The 12,377-nt window shown below is 48.8% G+C and overlaps 1 protein-coding gene across 1 annotated transcript in view; it reads left to right on the forward strand.

Moving 5' to 3' along the window:
* The window catches only part of LOC102936412 (vasoactive intestinal polypeptide receptor), a 178,196-nt gene that overhangs the window by 146,564 nt on the left and 19,255 nt on the right, over positions 1–12,377 (forward strand). Inside the window, exons 7-8 of the mRNA XM_007055553.4 lie at positions 6,178–6,331; positions 7,674–7,734. Coding sequence (XP_007055615.2) covers positions 6,178–6,331; positions 7,674–7,734 — 215 coding nt within the window. The remainder of the gene's footprint in view (positions 1–6,177; positions 6,332–7,673; positions 7,735–12,377) is intronic.

Raw genomic sequence — 12,377 nt, forward strand, 5'->3', positions numbered from 1 at the left:
CAATAGCGATGCACCTGTTTACACCAGCTCTGAATTTGGCCTTGTTTGCTCCCTGTTTCTTAGATTCTGGGCCAGATCCTCTGTTGGTGTAATGTGTCAGCGCTCCACGGACATCAACAGAGCTGTGATGAGTTACAGCAGCTGAGGCTCTGGCCCCTTGTTGTCTGAGGTGATGTCTGCGTCCTGCCCAGCTCGCTATCAAAACCACTTCAATCACTGACCCCCAGAGGATTGTGAAATGTCCCCTTTTCTTCCCATGCAAATTAACGCAACTTCTACCTTTTCGATGCCCCTGTTCTCCTGGGGGCCCTTCTCCGTGCCTGCCTTTAAATCTGAATGCTCCCGAGGACGGCTGCGTCACAAAATTTCCCGGGGGCCAGAACCCCAGGCTGGTCGGTGTAGGGGTTGAGAGGGACCTCTCCGATTTCCAATCCCAATCCTCTGCTTCCAGCGGGAAAGCACACAACATTAATTGCCATCAGCATATCTAGCCTCACCGAAAACACATCTGGGGGATGTGCTGTAGATGCGCTCACGAAGTTTGAACAGTGCCTTGGCTGTGACAGGCCTGATTCTGCCCTGCCGTGTGTTGTGATTGACACCCACCACACAGTGACTGTAAAACGCCCGCTCGTCGGACGGGCCGTCTTTTACACTCAGTCGCCCCAGGTGTGAGCGTCTATACAAGATGCAAGGCGGTGGGGAATCAAGCCCAAGGAGATGATCATGGCTGATGAAATCAACCCACCAAATTCAGTAACGCTGCTCAGAATAGTCCTCCAGTCAGGGCTGGTTGGCTCAATAAAAAACATGCATCGGTGTTAACCCTAACTCACATCACCTCTGCCACCTCACGCTAGGGTACGATGAACATCTGCAGCTGAAGTCTAGGCAGTGTTTACTTCCATCGCCTGTCTTCCGTGAAGAAGTGGAAGTAGGTGTGGCTTATATAATTATAATGTCATGCATCAGATGTGTATGGGGATATTTGCATCAAGAAGATTCACTTCTAAACCTAATCCAGAGACTCTCAGGTCTTTCTGCAGTTTCATACTGAAGCTCTGAGCAGTCATACTGCTCTCTTATGTACAGTGCAACTCCCCCACCTTTTCTGCCCTGCCTGTCCTTCCTGAACAGTTTATACCCATCCATGACAGTGCTCCAGTCATGTGAGTTACCCCACGAGGTCTCTGTTATTCCAATCACAGCATAATTCCTTGACTGTGCCAGGACTTCCAGTTCTCCCTGCTTGGAAAGTTTCCCAGGCTTCTTGCATTTGTGTATAGGCACTTAAGATAACTCCCTGATCATCCTGCTTTGAGTAGGGGGTTGGACTAGATGACCTCCTGAGGTCCCTTCCAACCCTGATATTCTATGATTCTAAGACCTCTAGGGATCTCACTATTGCAAGTGATTTCACAGGGAAGGTGCTCAGATACTGTGGTGATGGGCATCAGTATAAAATCCTAAAATGGATAGATTACTTACTGATCCAATACTGATGTAGTATCACTTTGCATTCCCATACTGCTTGATAAAACTAGCTGAGCCTTACAATGGATAGGGAAGTTTTATTATCAAGATGAGGAAATTGTGTTCCTTCTTTGTCATGCCACGGGGGCGCCTTCATGTTTAGCACTGAAACACGCTATTCAGCCATAACTGCTCTCCCAAACATCACTGTTGGAGTTCAGAAAACTTCCCAGGGGGCAGAACCCCAGGCTGGTTGGTGTAGGGGTTGAGAAGGACCACTCCGATTGCCAATCCCAATCCTCTGCTTCCAGCGGGGAAGCACCCAACATTAATTGCCATCAACATATCTAGCCTCACCGAAAACACATCTGGGGGATATGCTGTAATTACCTCACAATAGAGTTTGCTCCACTATTTCATAGTTCCTGATCATCAGACATTTTCTGGTAGCCCAGTAACATAGCTCCTTTCCCATCATTAGTCATTTACTCCTTGTCATCCCTTTCGTGCAGCATGAAATGTTCATTTGTTTCCCTCCTTGCTACCCTCATCACCTTTCAGCTAGCACTAGCTATCCTCCCTAGAGTATCCCTTCTTTAAACAGTCCTTCCTTAAACAGCTGCTGTCTCAAGAGGTATAAATTGAAGGCCCGATCCTGTTCACTCTGAAGTCAATGGGGAAAAAAGTGTTTCCTTGAAATGTTTCTGAGCAGCCCAAGTTGTTTCTCCAGACACCGAGGCAAAAACCTCTTCTTGTGAAAAGTGCCATGGCATCTTTATGAACACAAGACAGGACCTAGGTTTTATGTGTCATCCAGCAGCACGGTATCCCTCAGCACCAGAACCGTAATGTCTCGGAGGGAAATATGAGCTACCTATTGAATCCCCGGTGCCAGCACCATATCACAAGCATCGCTGCTTTCCTTCGTCCTGCTACCAAACACAGAATCCCCCTTGCACTTCCTGTTGTTGGTTGCTGCCCTGTGTCAGTGACAAAGAATCTCAGAGTTGCTTTCTTCTAACACTGAACAAGGAACTTCATTGGACTAAGGAAAACCAGATCATCCCTAAAGTACCCCGCCTCTTTCTCACTATGTCTGGCCAACAACTTCCCCTTCCCAATTCATTTCCTGGCACGGTTTTAAAGAAACGGCCCACCCATCCTCAGAATTGCTGCTCAAAATTCAGGCAGCAAGACAGAGACAGCCCGCTCCTCTTCAGCTGGGGCTGCTCAAGTTATAGGGAGAGCTCCCTCCTCGCCAACGTTCAGAGCTTCCCCTCCTGGACACTGTCGGAAGACAGGATACTGGGCTAAATGGACCTTTGGTCTGACCCAGTAGGGCCATTCTTATGTTCCGGTTCTGCGCTCCTTTACCCAGTGTGTAACCCACTGGCGAACGTGGTACATGCCTCCCTCTGTGCCCAGCCCACAGAGGCTGTTACAGCCCCATCCACAGAGCCTGGCTTCTCCGGTGGATGACTCTCCTGGTCCATTTCAGGTAGGCTCTTAGGCCTCCCAGAGCACAGTCCTGCTTTCAGCCTGGGAGGGCCCCAGTTCAAACCTCGCCAAACTGGCGGCCGCCACGATTCCACCGAATAAACCAGAGAGCTCAAACCTAGTGCTGCTTGCAAACTAAACCAAAGCCCCACCGAGACCAGATCATTTTCACAGCAATGCCCTGGGCTGCCAGAGCTAGGTAAATACAATGTGTTTCCTGTTCCTTCCATTTCAAGGGTGCCTGGTGATTTTTACTCCCCTTCCGGTCCTACGGCCAGGGGTGGGGTAATCACCTAGGACGGTGGGTTACAGAGTCTGCTCTTACTGTGCTTCCTTGGAGGAAGCACCCTCTGGGGAGACAGTTTCCCAGTGACGGGCACATGAGTCATCAGGCGCTGCGTATTCACGTCAGGCAGCTCTGTGATCTATCACGCACCCACCTTCTGTAAACAAGTCAAGAGGCTCTTAAAATGGCAGGGGCGCTTCTTCCTGCTGTCTGAGCCGTGCCGCGTCGCCCTGGGCGGGGCGGGGGCGGCAGTGCATTAGAGCCTGGAGTCCGAAAGAAATATCAAAGAGCTCCTGAAAGAGCAGGAGCTCTCAGGGCTGGGCCAGGGCCCTGGGGAGTCCATCCTGCCAGGAACTGGAGTAGCAGAGTGCCAACAGGGCAGAGGGTGACTGGCCACATCCCCCCTCCCCTTCCTCGCACCCAGACTAGACCGGCAGACCCCATTCTCCACCCCCAGCAGGGGACCTCAGGCTTCAAGCTGGCCCTGCTCCCCCAACCACATAGCTTCATAGATATTTGAATCATAGATTCATAGATATTTGATATTTAGGTCAGAAGGGACCATTATGATCATCTAGTCTGACCTCCTGCACAACGCAGGCCACAGAATTTCACCCACCACTCCTGCGAAAAACCTCTCACCTATGTCTGAGCTATTGAAGTCCTCAAATCGTGGTTTAAGTCCTCAAATCGGCCTGGAGAGGAAGAGTCCCTGAGGACAGAGGTAGCCCTTAAGAGCAGAGAGATCCCCAAGCAGGCAGGCTGTTTATTGCAGGACTAACATAACTTTTGCAGAGCAGCAAACCCCAGTAGAGCGGTGATTGAGCATCCACCTGGGCCCCTTGAAAGCCTTCCCGTTCCTGGTTACGTGCAGCACCTGGCATGTGCTCTTTAGGTACTCGGAACAGAAAAGCTCAGGAAGATGGCAGGGCTTAAAAGCAATCTCTCCAGAGAGGATGCGCCAAGGTTAAAGCAGAGCAGATTGGGTTTTGGTGCCATCTGATAAAGCCTGACAGCATCAGAATCGCTCCCCATGCTTCCTGGAACCCAACGGCTCCCGGCCATGTGCCAGCTGCCGCAGGAGGGCCGAATCGGGCTTGCTTTACTCCCGCTGGTAATCCCCACTGCTACTCAGCTGAGCGAGGCGAGCAGGGCTTGGCCCTACCGTTCCGCTGCGCTGGGTGTGAAGCAAGCAAGCTGCCTTGGTGCCAACCCGCCAGGTGTGCGCCGAGATGGCGGAGAAGCGAACAGATGTCAGGAGCCCACACGGTGCTTTGGCGGCCGTGGACGGTGCCTTGTCACATCAGCTCTTCATCACCTTCCCTTTTGTTGGAGTTAGCTGCATTGCCAGTTGCCTGCTTCTCTCCCCCCCCCCCCCACCCCCCGCAGCGAGATGCTGCTGGCACCATCTGGATCCCAGGAGGGCGCCGATGTGCCAATCAATTGTTCTTAGCATGAGATTTAAAGAAGACAATGAAAGAACAAAGGGCCAGGTCCCCTCACCTGATGTAGAGCTCCATTGATGTCAGGGAAAGGAAGATTTACACCCGCTGAGGATCTGGCCCTATGTACTTCCAGCTTGCCAATACGGCGACTAAGGGACAATTGTCTACAAGTATCTGAAGGGTGTCAATACCCAGCTCCAGAGTCTGCACCTCTTATTCCTGAGGAGTAGAACTGTAGGCTGTGAGTAGCCTCCTGGATGCTAGTGGATGTACTTCTAAAGCATGTCAAGGGTGCCTAGAGCATATCGATCGATGCCCTTTTTAGCATTGCTAGAAATCTAATCAAGAAAGAAATGGTGAGTGACTGTAAAATGCAGGCTGGAGGGTTGCAAGTTCCTTGCTATAGGAAGCCAGGAGCTGCCTGCCAGTGCAGCCCAGTGGTCAGTGAAGTTTGATATACTTTTTCCAACAATGGCCAGTACCAGATGCTTCATGGCAAGAGCTCTGTAATAACCTGCCTATCTGGGCAGTTCTGCCTAACCCTGGGCAGTTAGTGGTTGACATATACTCTGAGCCCAAGTGTCGATATTGCTTACATTTTTTATCTTATGAAGCTGAGCTCATTGTCCAGATATACAGCCAATCTCTTTGCTTCAATGACATCTTGTGGCAGTGAGTTCCACAGGCTAATTTCGATGTGTGTCAGGAAAAAAAAAGTCCCTTCAGTTTCAAATCTGCTGCCTTTAAATTTCATTGACTGTTCCCTTGTTCCAGCATTATGACAGAGGGTGTTCTGTTCACGCTCTTATCCTGCTTTATACCAGGCTTTATTTCATATACATCTATCACAGCCCCTCCTAGTCATCTCTGTTCCAAACCAAACAGTCGCAATCGTTTTAAGATCTCATATTCGGAAGACTTTCCATTTCCCCCCCCACTTTTTTGTCACTCATCGCTGAACCCCCTCTATTTCCGCAACATCTCTTAGGTGCTGGGAGGACCAGAACTGGACACAGGGTTGATGGCTGATTTAGACAAGGCTAGCTTGTAGACTGTCAGTATGATGTAGCCCGTGGGGGTAGTAATTTGCTGCTGGTCTATCCCAGCAGAAAATCACCACCTTCCCCGTCCTGGCTCGGGATTGTGTGTTGGGAGCAGGCAAAGGCCCATGTCTCACCCATTTGCACCACGGTGGGGAACAGCAAGTACAAGGACCCGTTTACCCCTGCATGCCCAAATCCACTGGACAGGCCAGACAGGCATAAACAGAGCACAGCTGTCTTGGTCTCCCTTATGACACGGCCACGCAGTGCAGTTCCAGGAACAATCTAGCCCATAGTGAATACAGACTCTACAGATTCCAGCTACTGGGCTAAGTAGAAAACAAGCATTACCAGCAAATCTGTTTGTTTCCTCTGAATCTCTTACAATGAAAACACCTCCTCGGTTCACCTCTGTTATTTTCTTCTCTTCCAGGTGGGCTGCAAGGCCGCGATGGTTTTCTTTCAGTACTGCATCATGGCCAACTTCTTCTGGCTGCTGGTGGAAGGCTTGTACCTGCACACTCTTCTGGTCATCTCTTTCTTCTCAGAGAGGAAGTACTTCTGGTGGTATATCCTGATTGGCTGGGGTACGCATTAGCGCCTTGAATACGAATGGTGGGAAAATGAACTCAAGGTGACCGGGAGCTGTCTCAAGCAGGGACTTAACCCCTTTGCATGTGGGATCAGACGGGAGAGGTGATATGTGTGCAGTACCTCTCTGCCAGATGGCATTAGTGGTGGTAGCGTCAGACTCAGATGAGGGTGTCTGAGGGTTCTGTTTAAAATAAACCAAATGGTTGGCTTGAGTGCCCCCCCCCCCCGAAACCTTATTCTGTCCCATATTTCAGGCACTTAAAATGTGAAGCAGCTGGAGGTGTTTTTTCCTCACTCCGATGCACACAGGAGGCCTTGGGAATCTGAAACCACAAGTAGCCCATATATGAGAAAGCAAATAAACCATCTATTTGTACAGTGAAATGAATGAGCAAAATCCAGACATAAGAACGGCCATACTGGGTCAGACCAAAGGTCCATCTAGCCCAGTATCCTGTCTTCTGACAGCGGCCAATGCCAGGTGCCCCAGAGGGAATGAACAGAACAGGTCATCATCAAGTGATCCAGCCCCTGTCGTCCATTCTCAGCTTCTGGCAAACAGAGGCTAGGGACACCATCCCTGCCCATCCTAGCTAACAGCCATTGATGGGCCTACCCTCCAAGAACTTACTTAGTTTTTTTTTGAACCCTGTTATAGTCTTGGCCTTCACAACATCCTCTGGCAAGGAGTTCCACAGGTTGACTGTGCATTGTGTGAAAAAATACTTCCTTGTTTGTTTTAAACCTGCTGCCTATTAATTTCATTTGGTGAAATGAAAGCTAGTTCTTGTGTGATGAGAAGAAGTAAATAACACTTCCTTATTTACTTTCTCCACACCAGTCATGATTTAATAAACCTCTATTATATCCCCCCTCAGTCGTCTCTTTTCCAAGCTGAAAAGTCCAGGTCTTATTAATTGCTCCTCATATGGCAGCTGTTCCATACCCCTAATCACTTTTGTTGCCCTTTTCTGAACCTTTCCAATTCCAATATATCTTTTCTGAGATGGGGCAACCACATCTGCACGCAGTATTCAAGATGTAGGCGTACCATGGATTTATATAGAGGCAATATGATATTTTCTGTCTTATAATCTATCCCTTTCAGACAGACAAAGTATGAACCAACCCTGCAGTCTCGGTTCGCCCAGCTTGCAAGGGCCCAGAACTCTGGTTTGTAAAACAATCCTCACCTACCCACAACATTGTCACAATTGGAGTCAACGTCTCAATAGTGAATGAGATTGAGATGGCGGGTGAAGATAGGCCTGGAAGGGCCTTGACAGCGAAAACAAGTAGCAACTGTGACATTGATCCCTCTTTCTCTTCTGATAGGTGCTCCATCAGTTTTCATCACAGCCTGGACTATCATCAAGGTTCACTATGACAATATTGGGTAAGTCTCTGAAGTCATCTTAATTTCTTCGAATTTAAGACACCTTAAAGGAAAACGTATCATCAGCTAGCTCAAAACTCTGCTCTGCAAGAATGAACTGTAAAAAGTCTTTGAAAATCAAATTTTTCCTTTAGAATTGGCCTTTCTGAGAGGTGAGACCAGTTTAACCAGCATAAAAAGAACTGTCTTAACAAGTTAAAATGAAGAACATTCGCTTTTAAATCTAATGAGCGAAAGGATGGGCTTGTTTTTCGAGCACAAGGCCAGGAGCCCCAAGATCTCAGTTCTAATCCTGGTTCTGCCACATGGAATTTACTCCCTCTCTGATTCACTTTCCCCATCTGTGCACAGAGGTAATAATATTAACCTGATTCCCAAGGGATTTGTGAGACCATGGCTAATTCATTAATGTTTCTAAAGGTCTTTGGCATGCTTGGATGGCAGCTGCTTTGAAAAAGGAAAGTATTATTAAACATATTGGCCAAATTCATCCGTGGCGTAACACCGCTAATGCTAACAAAATTGAGATCAGTGCAGTTACCCCAGGAATGCATTTGGCCCATTGTGTGCCCGTTTGACCCATTGTAAAACTCCGAAAGGAGCCAATGGGAGTTGCACTTGCATATCTGAGTGTACAGTTTGGCTCTATGGGTTCATGTTTATTGTCGATTATTTTAATCCAAGATTAAAGCAGTTGGGAACTGCCTTCGAGTCTCCAAAATGGGCCCTTCCACCCATGTCACAAGTAATGGTGGCCACCAAGAAGTGACCATGTCATTATCATTGCTGCTGTGCTAATGTAGGGCTCATGTCTCACTTCCCCTTTCACTTGCAAATTACTGTACAAAGCTGACAGCAATGGAGTACTCTTCCCATTTCCGTCTGGTGACCCTGCTGTAGCCCGGGATCTCTGATAACAGCACAGTTCTGTTCAGATGTGGGCTTTTTGTGACTCCACAGAAAGTTACACGAAGGTCCGAACCTGCCAAAGATGCCACTTTGGGGATGGATCCTGTGAGAGTGCAGAGCGCTCTCGCTGTCCATTTCAGTGGGAGGGGGCCAGCTTGCTGGACTGAGCGCTATATTTGTGAGTGCCACAGTAACTGAATAAGCACCCCATGCCTCTCCCACCATAGTCTCCAGTGACCTTTTCCCAGCCAAACCCTTCGAGTCTGTACTCCACCCCCATCCTCCTGGACCAATGCTTATGTTCTTCTTCTTTAAATCTGGATCAGATCAATTGTAGCTAACAAGATGGGGCAAGTTGATTTAGTTGGGGATTGGTCCTGCTTTGAGCAGGGGGTTAGAATCATAGAATCATAGAATATCAGGATTGGAAGAGACCTCAGGAGGTCATCTAGTCCAACCCCCTGCTCAAAGCAGGACCAATCCCCAACTAAATCATCCCAGCCAGGGCTTTGTCAAGCCTGACCTTAAAAATATCTAAGGAAGGAGATTCCACCACCTCCCTAGGTAACGCATTCCAGTGTTTCACCACCCTCCTAGTGAAAAAGTTTTTCCTAATATCCAACCTAAACCTCCCCCACTGCAACTTGAGTCCATTACTCCTTGTTCTGTCATCTGCTACCACTGAGAACAGTCTAGATCCATCCTCTTTGGAACCCCCTTTCAGGTAGTTGAAAGCAGCTATCAAATCCCCCCTCATTCTTCTCTTCCGCAGACTAAACAATCCCAGTTCCCTCAGCCTCTCCTCATAAGTCATGTGTTCCAATCCCCTAATCATTTTTGTTGCCCTCCACTGGACTCTTTCCCATTTTTCCACATCCTTCTTGTAGTATGGGGCCCAAAACTGGACACAGATAAGGCCTCACCAATGTCGAATAGAGGGGAACGATCACATCCTTCGATCTGCTGGCAATGCCCCTACCTATATATCCCAAAATGCCATTGGCCTTCTTGGCAACAAGGGCACACTGCTGACTCATATCCAGCTTCTTGTCCACTGTAACCCCTAAGTCCTTTTCTGAAGAACTGCTGCCGAGCCATTCGGTCCCTAGTCTGTAGCGGTGCATGGGATTCTTCTGTCCGAAGTGCAGGACTCTGCACTTGTCCTGGTTGAACCTCATCAGATTTCTTTTGGCCCAATCCTCTAATTTGTCTAGGGCCCTCTGTATCCTATCCCTACCCTCCAGCGTATCTACCTCTCCTCCCAGTTTAGTGTCATCTGCAAACTTGCTGAGGGTGCAATCCACACCATCCTCCAGATCATTTATGAAGATATTGAACAAAACCGGCCCGAGGACCGACTCTTGGGGCACTCCACTTGATACCAGCTGCCAACTAGACATGGAGCCATTGATCACTACCCGTTGAGCCCGACAATCTAGCCAACTTTCTATCCACCTTATAGTCCATTCATCCAGCCCATACTTCTTTAACTTACTGGCAAGAATACTGTGGGAGACCGTGTCAAAAGCTTAGCTAAAGTCAAGGAACAACACGTTCACCGCTTTCCCCTCATCCACAGAGCCAGTTATCTCGTCATAGAAGGCAATTAGATTAGTCAGGCATGACTTGCCCTTGGTCAATCCATGCTGACTGTTCCTGATCACTTTCCTCTCCTCTAAGTGCTTCAGAATTGATTCCTTGAGGACCTGCTCCATGATTTTTCCAGGAACTGAGGTGAGGCTGACTGGCCTGTAGTTCCCAGGATCCTCCTTCTTCCCTTTTTTAAAGATGGGCACTACATTAGCCTTTTTCCAGTCGTCCAGGACTTCCCCGGATCGCCATGAGTTTTCAAAGATAATGGCTAATGGCTCTGCAATCACACCAGCCAACCCCTTTAGCACCCTTGGATGCAGCGCATCTGGCCCCATGGACTTGTGCACTTCCAGCTTTTCTAAATAGTCCCGAACCACTTCTTTCTCCACAGCGGGCTGGTCACCTCCTCCCCACGCTGTGCTGCCCAGTGCAGCAGTCTAGGAGCTGACCTTGTTCGTGAAGACAGAGGCAAAAAAAGCAGTGAGTACATTAGCTTTTTCCACATCCTCTGTCACTAGGTTGCCTCCCTCATTCAGTAAGGGGCCCACACTTTCCTTGACTTTCTTCTTGTTGCTAACATACCTGAAGAAACCCTTCTTGTTACTCTTAACATCTCTTGCTAGCTGCAACTCCAGGTGTGATTTGGCCTTCCTGATTTCACTCCTGCATCCCCGAGCAATATTTTTATACTCTTCCCTGGTCATTTGTCCAGTCTTCCACTTCTTGTAAGCTTCTTTTTTGTGTTTAAGATCAGCAAGGATTTCACTGTTAAGCCAAGCTGGTCGCCTGCCATATTTACTATTCTTTCTACACATCGGGATGGTTTGTCCCTGTAACCTCAATAAGAATTCTTTAAAATACAGCCAGCTCTCCTGGACTCCTTTCCCCCTCATGTTATTCTCCCAGGGGATCCTGCCCATCAGTTCCCTGAGGGAGTCAAAGTCAGCTTTTCTGAAGTCCAGGGTCCGTATTCTGCTGCTCTCCTTTCTTCCCTGCGTCAGGATCCTGAACTCAACCATCTCATGGTCACTGCCTCCCAAGTTCCCATCCACTTTTGCTTCCCCTACTAATTCTTCCCGGTTTGTGAGCAGCAGGTCAAGAAGAGCTCTGCCCCTAGTTGGTTCCTCCAGCACTTGCACCAGGAAATTGTACCCTACACTTTACAAAAACTTCCTGGATTGTCTGTGCACCGCTGTATTGCTCTCCCAGCAGATATCAGGGTGATTGAAGTCTCCCATGAGAACCAGGGCCTGCGATCTAGTAACTTTCGTGAGTTGCCGGAAGAAAGCCTCGTCCACCTCATCCGCCTGGTCCGGTGGTCTATAGCAGACTCCCACCACGACATCACCCTTGTTGCTCACACTTCTAAACTTAATCCAGAGACACTCAGGTTTTTCTGCAGTTTCATACTTGAGCTCTGAGCAGTCATACTGCTCCCTTACATACAGTGCAACTCCCCCACCTTTTCTGCTTGCCTGTCCTTCCTGAACAGTTTATAACCATCCATGACAGTACTCCAGTCATGTGAGTTATCCCACCAAGTCTCTGTTATTCCAATCACATCATAATTCCTTGACTGTGCCAGGACTTCCAGTTCTCCCTGCTTATTTCCCAGGCTTCTTGCATTTGTGTATAGGCACTTGAGATAACTCGCTGATCATCGCTCTTTCTCAGCATGAGGCAGGACCTCTGCCCTCTCGCGCGCTCCTGCTCGTGCTTCCTACCGGTATCCCACTTCCCCACTTACCTCAGGGCTTTGGTCTCCTTCCCCCCGTGAACCTAGTTTAAAGCCCTCCTCACTAGGTTAGCCAGCCTGCTTGCGAAGATGCTCTTCCCTCTCTTCGTTAGGTGGAGCCCATCTCTGCCTAGCACTCCTCCTTCTTGGAACACCATCCCATGGTCAAAGAATCCAAAGCCTTCTCTCCGACACCACCTGCGTAGCCCTTCGTTGACTTCCACAATTCAACGGTCTCTACCCAGGCCTTTTCCTTCCACGGGCAGGATGGACGACTTGCACCTCAAACTCCTTTATCCTTCTTCCCAGAGCCACATAGTCCGCAGTGATCTGCTCAAGGTCATTCTTGGCAGTATCATTGGTGCCCACATGGAAAAGCAGGAAGGGGTAGCGATCCGAGGGCTTG

The sequence above is a fragment of the Chelonia mydas genome, chromosome 2, assembly GCF_015237465.2.
Source record: "Chelonia mydas isolate rCheMyd1 chromosome 2, rCheMyd1.pri.v2, whole genome shotgun sequence".
Lineage (NCBI taxonomy): Eukaryota > Metazoa > Chordata > Testudines > Cheloniidae > Chelonia > Chelonia mydas.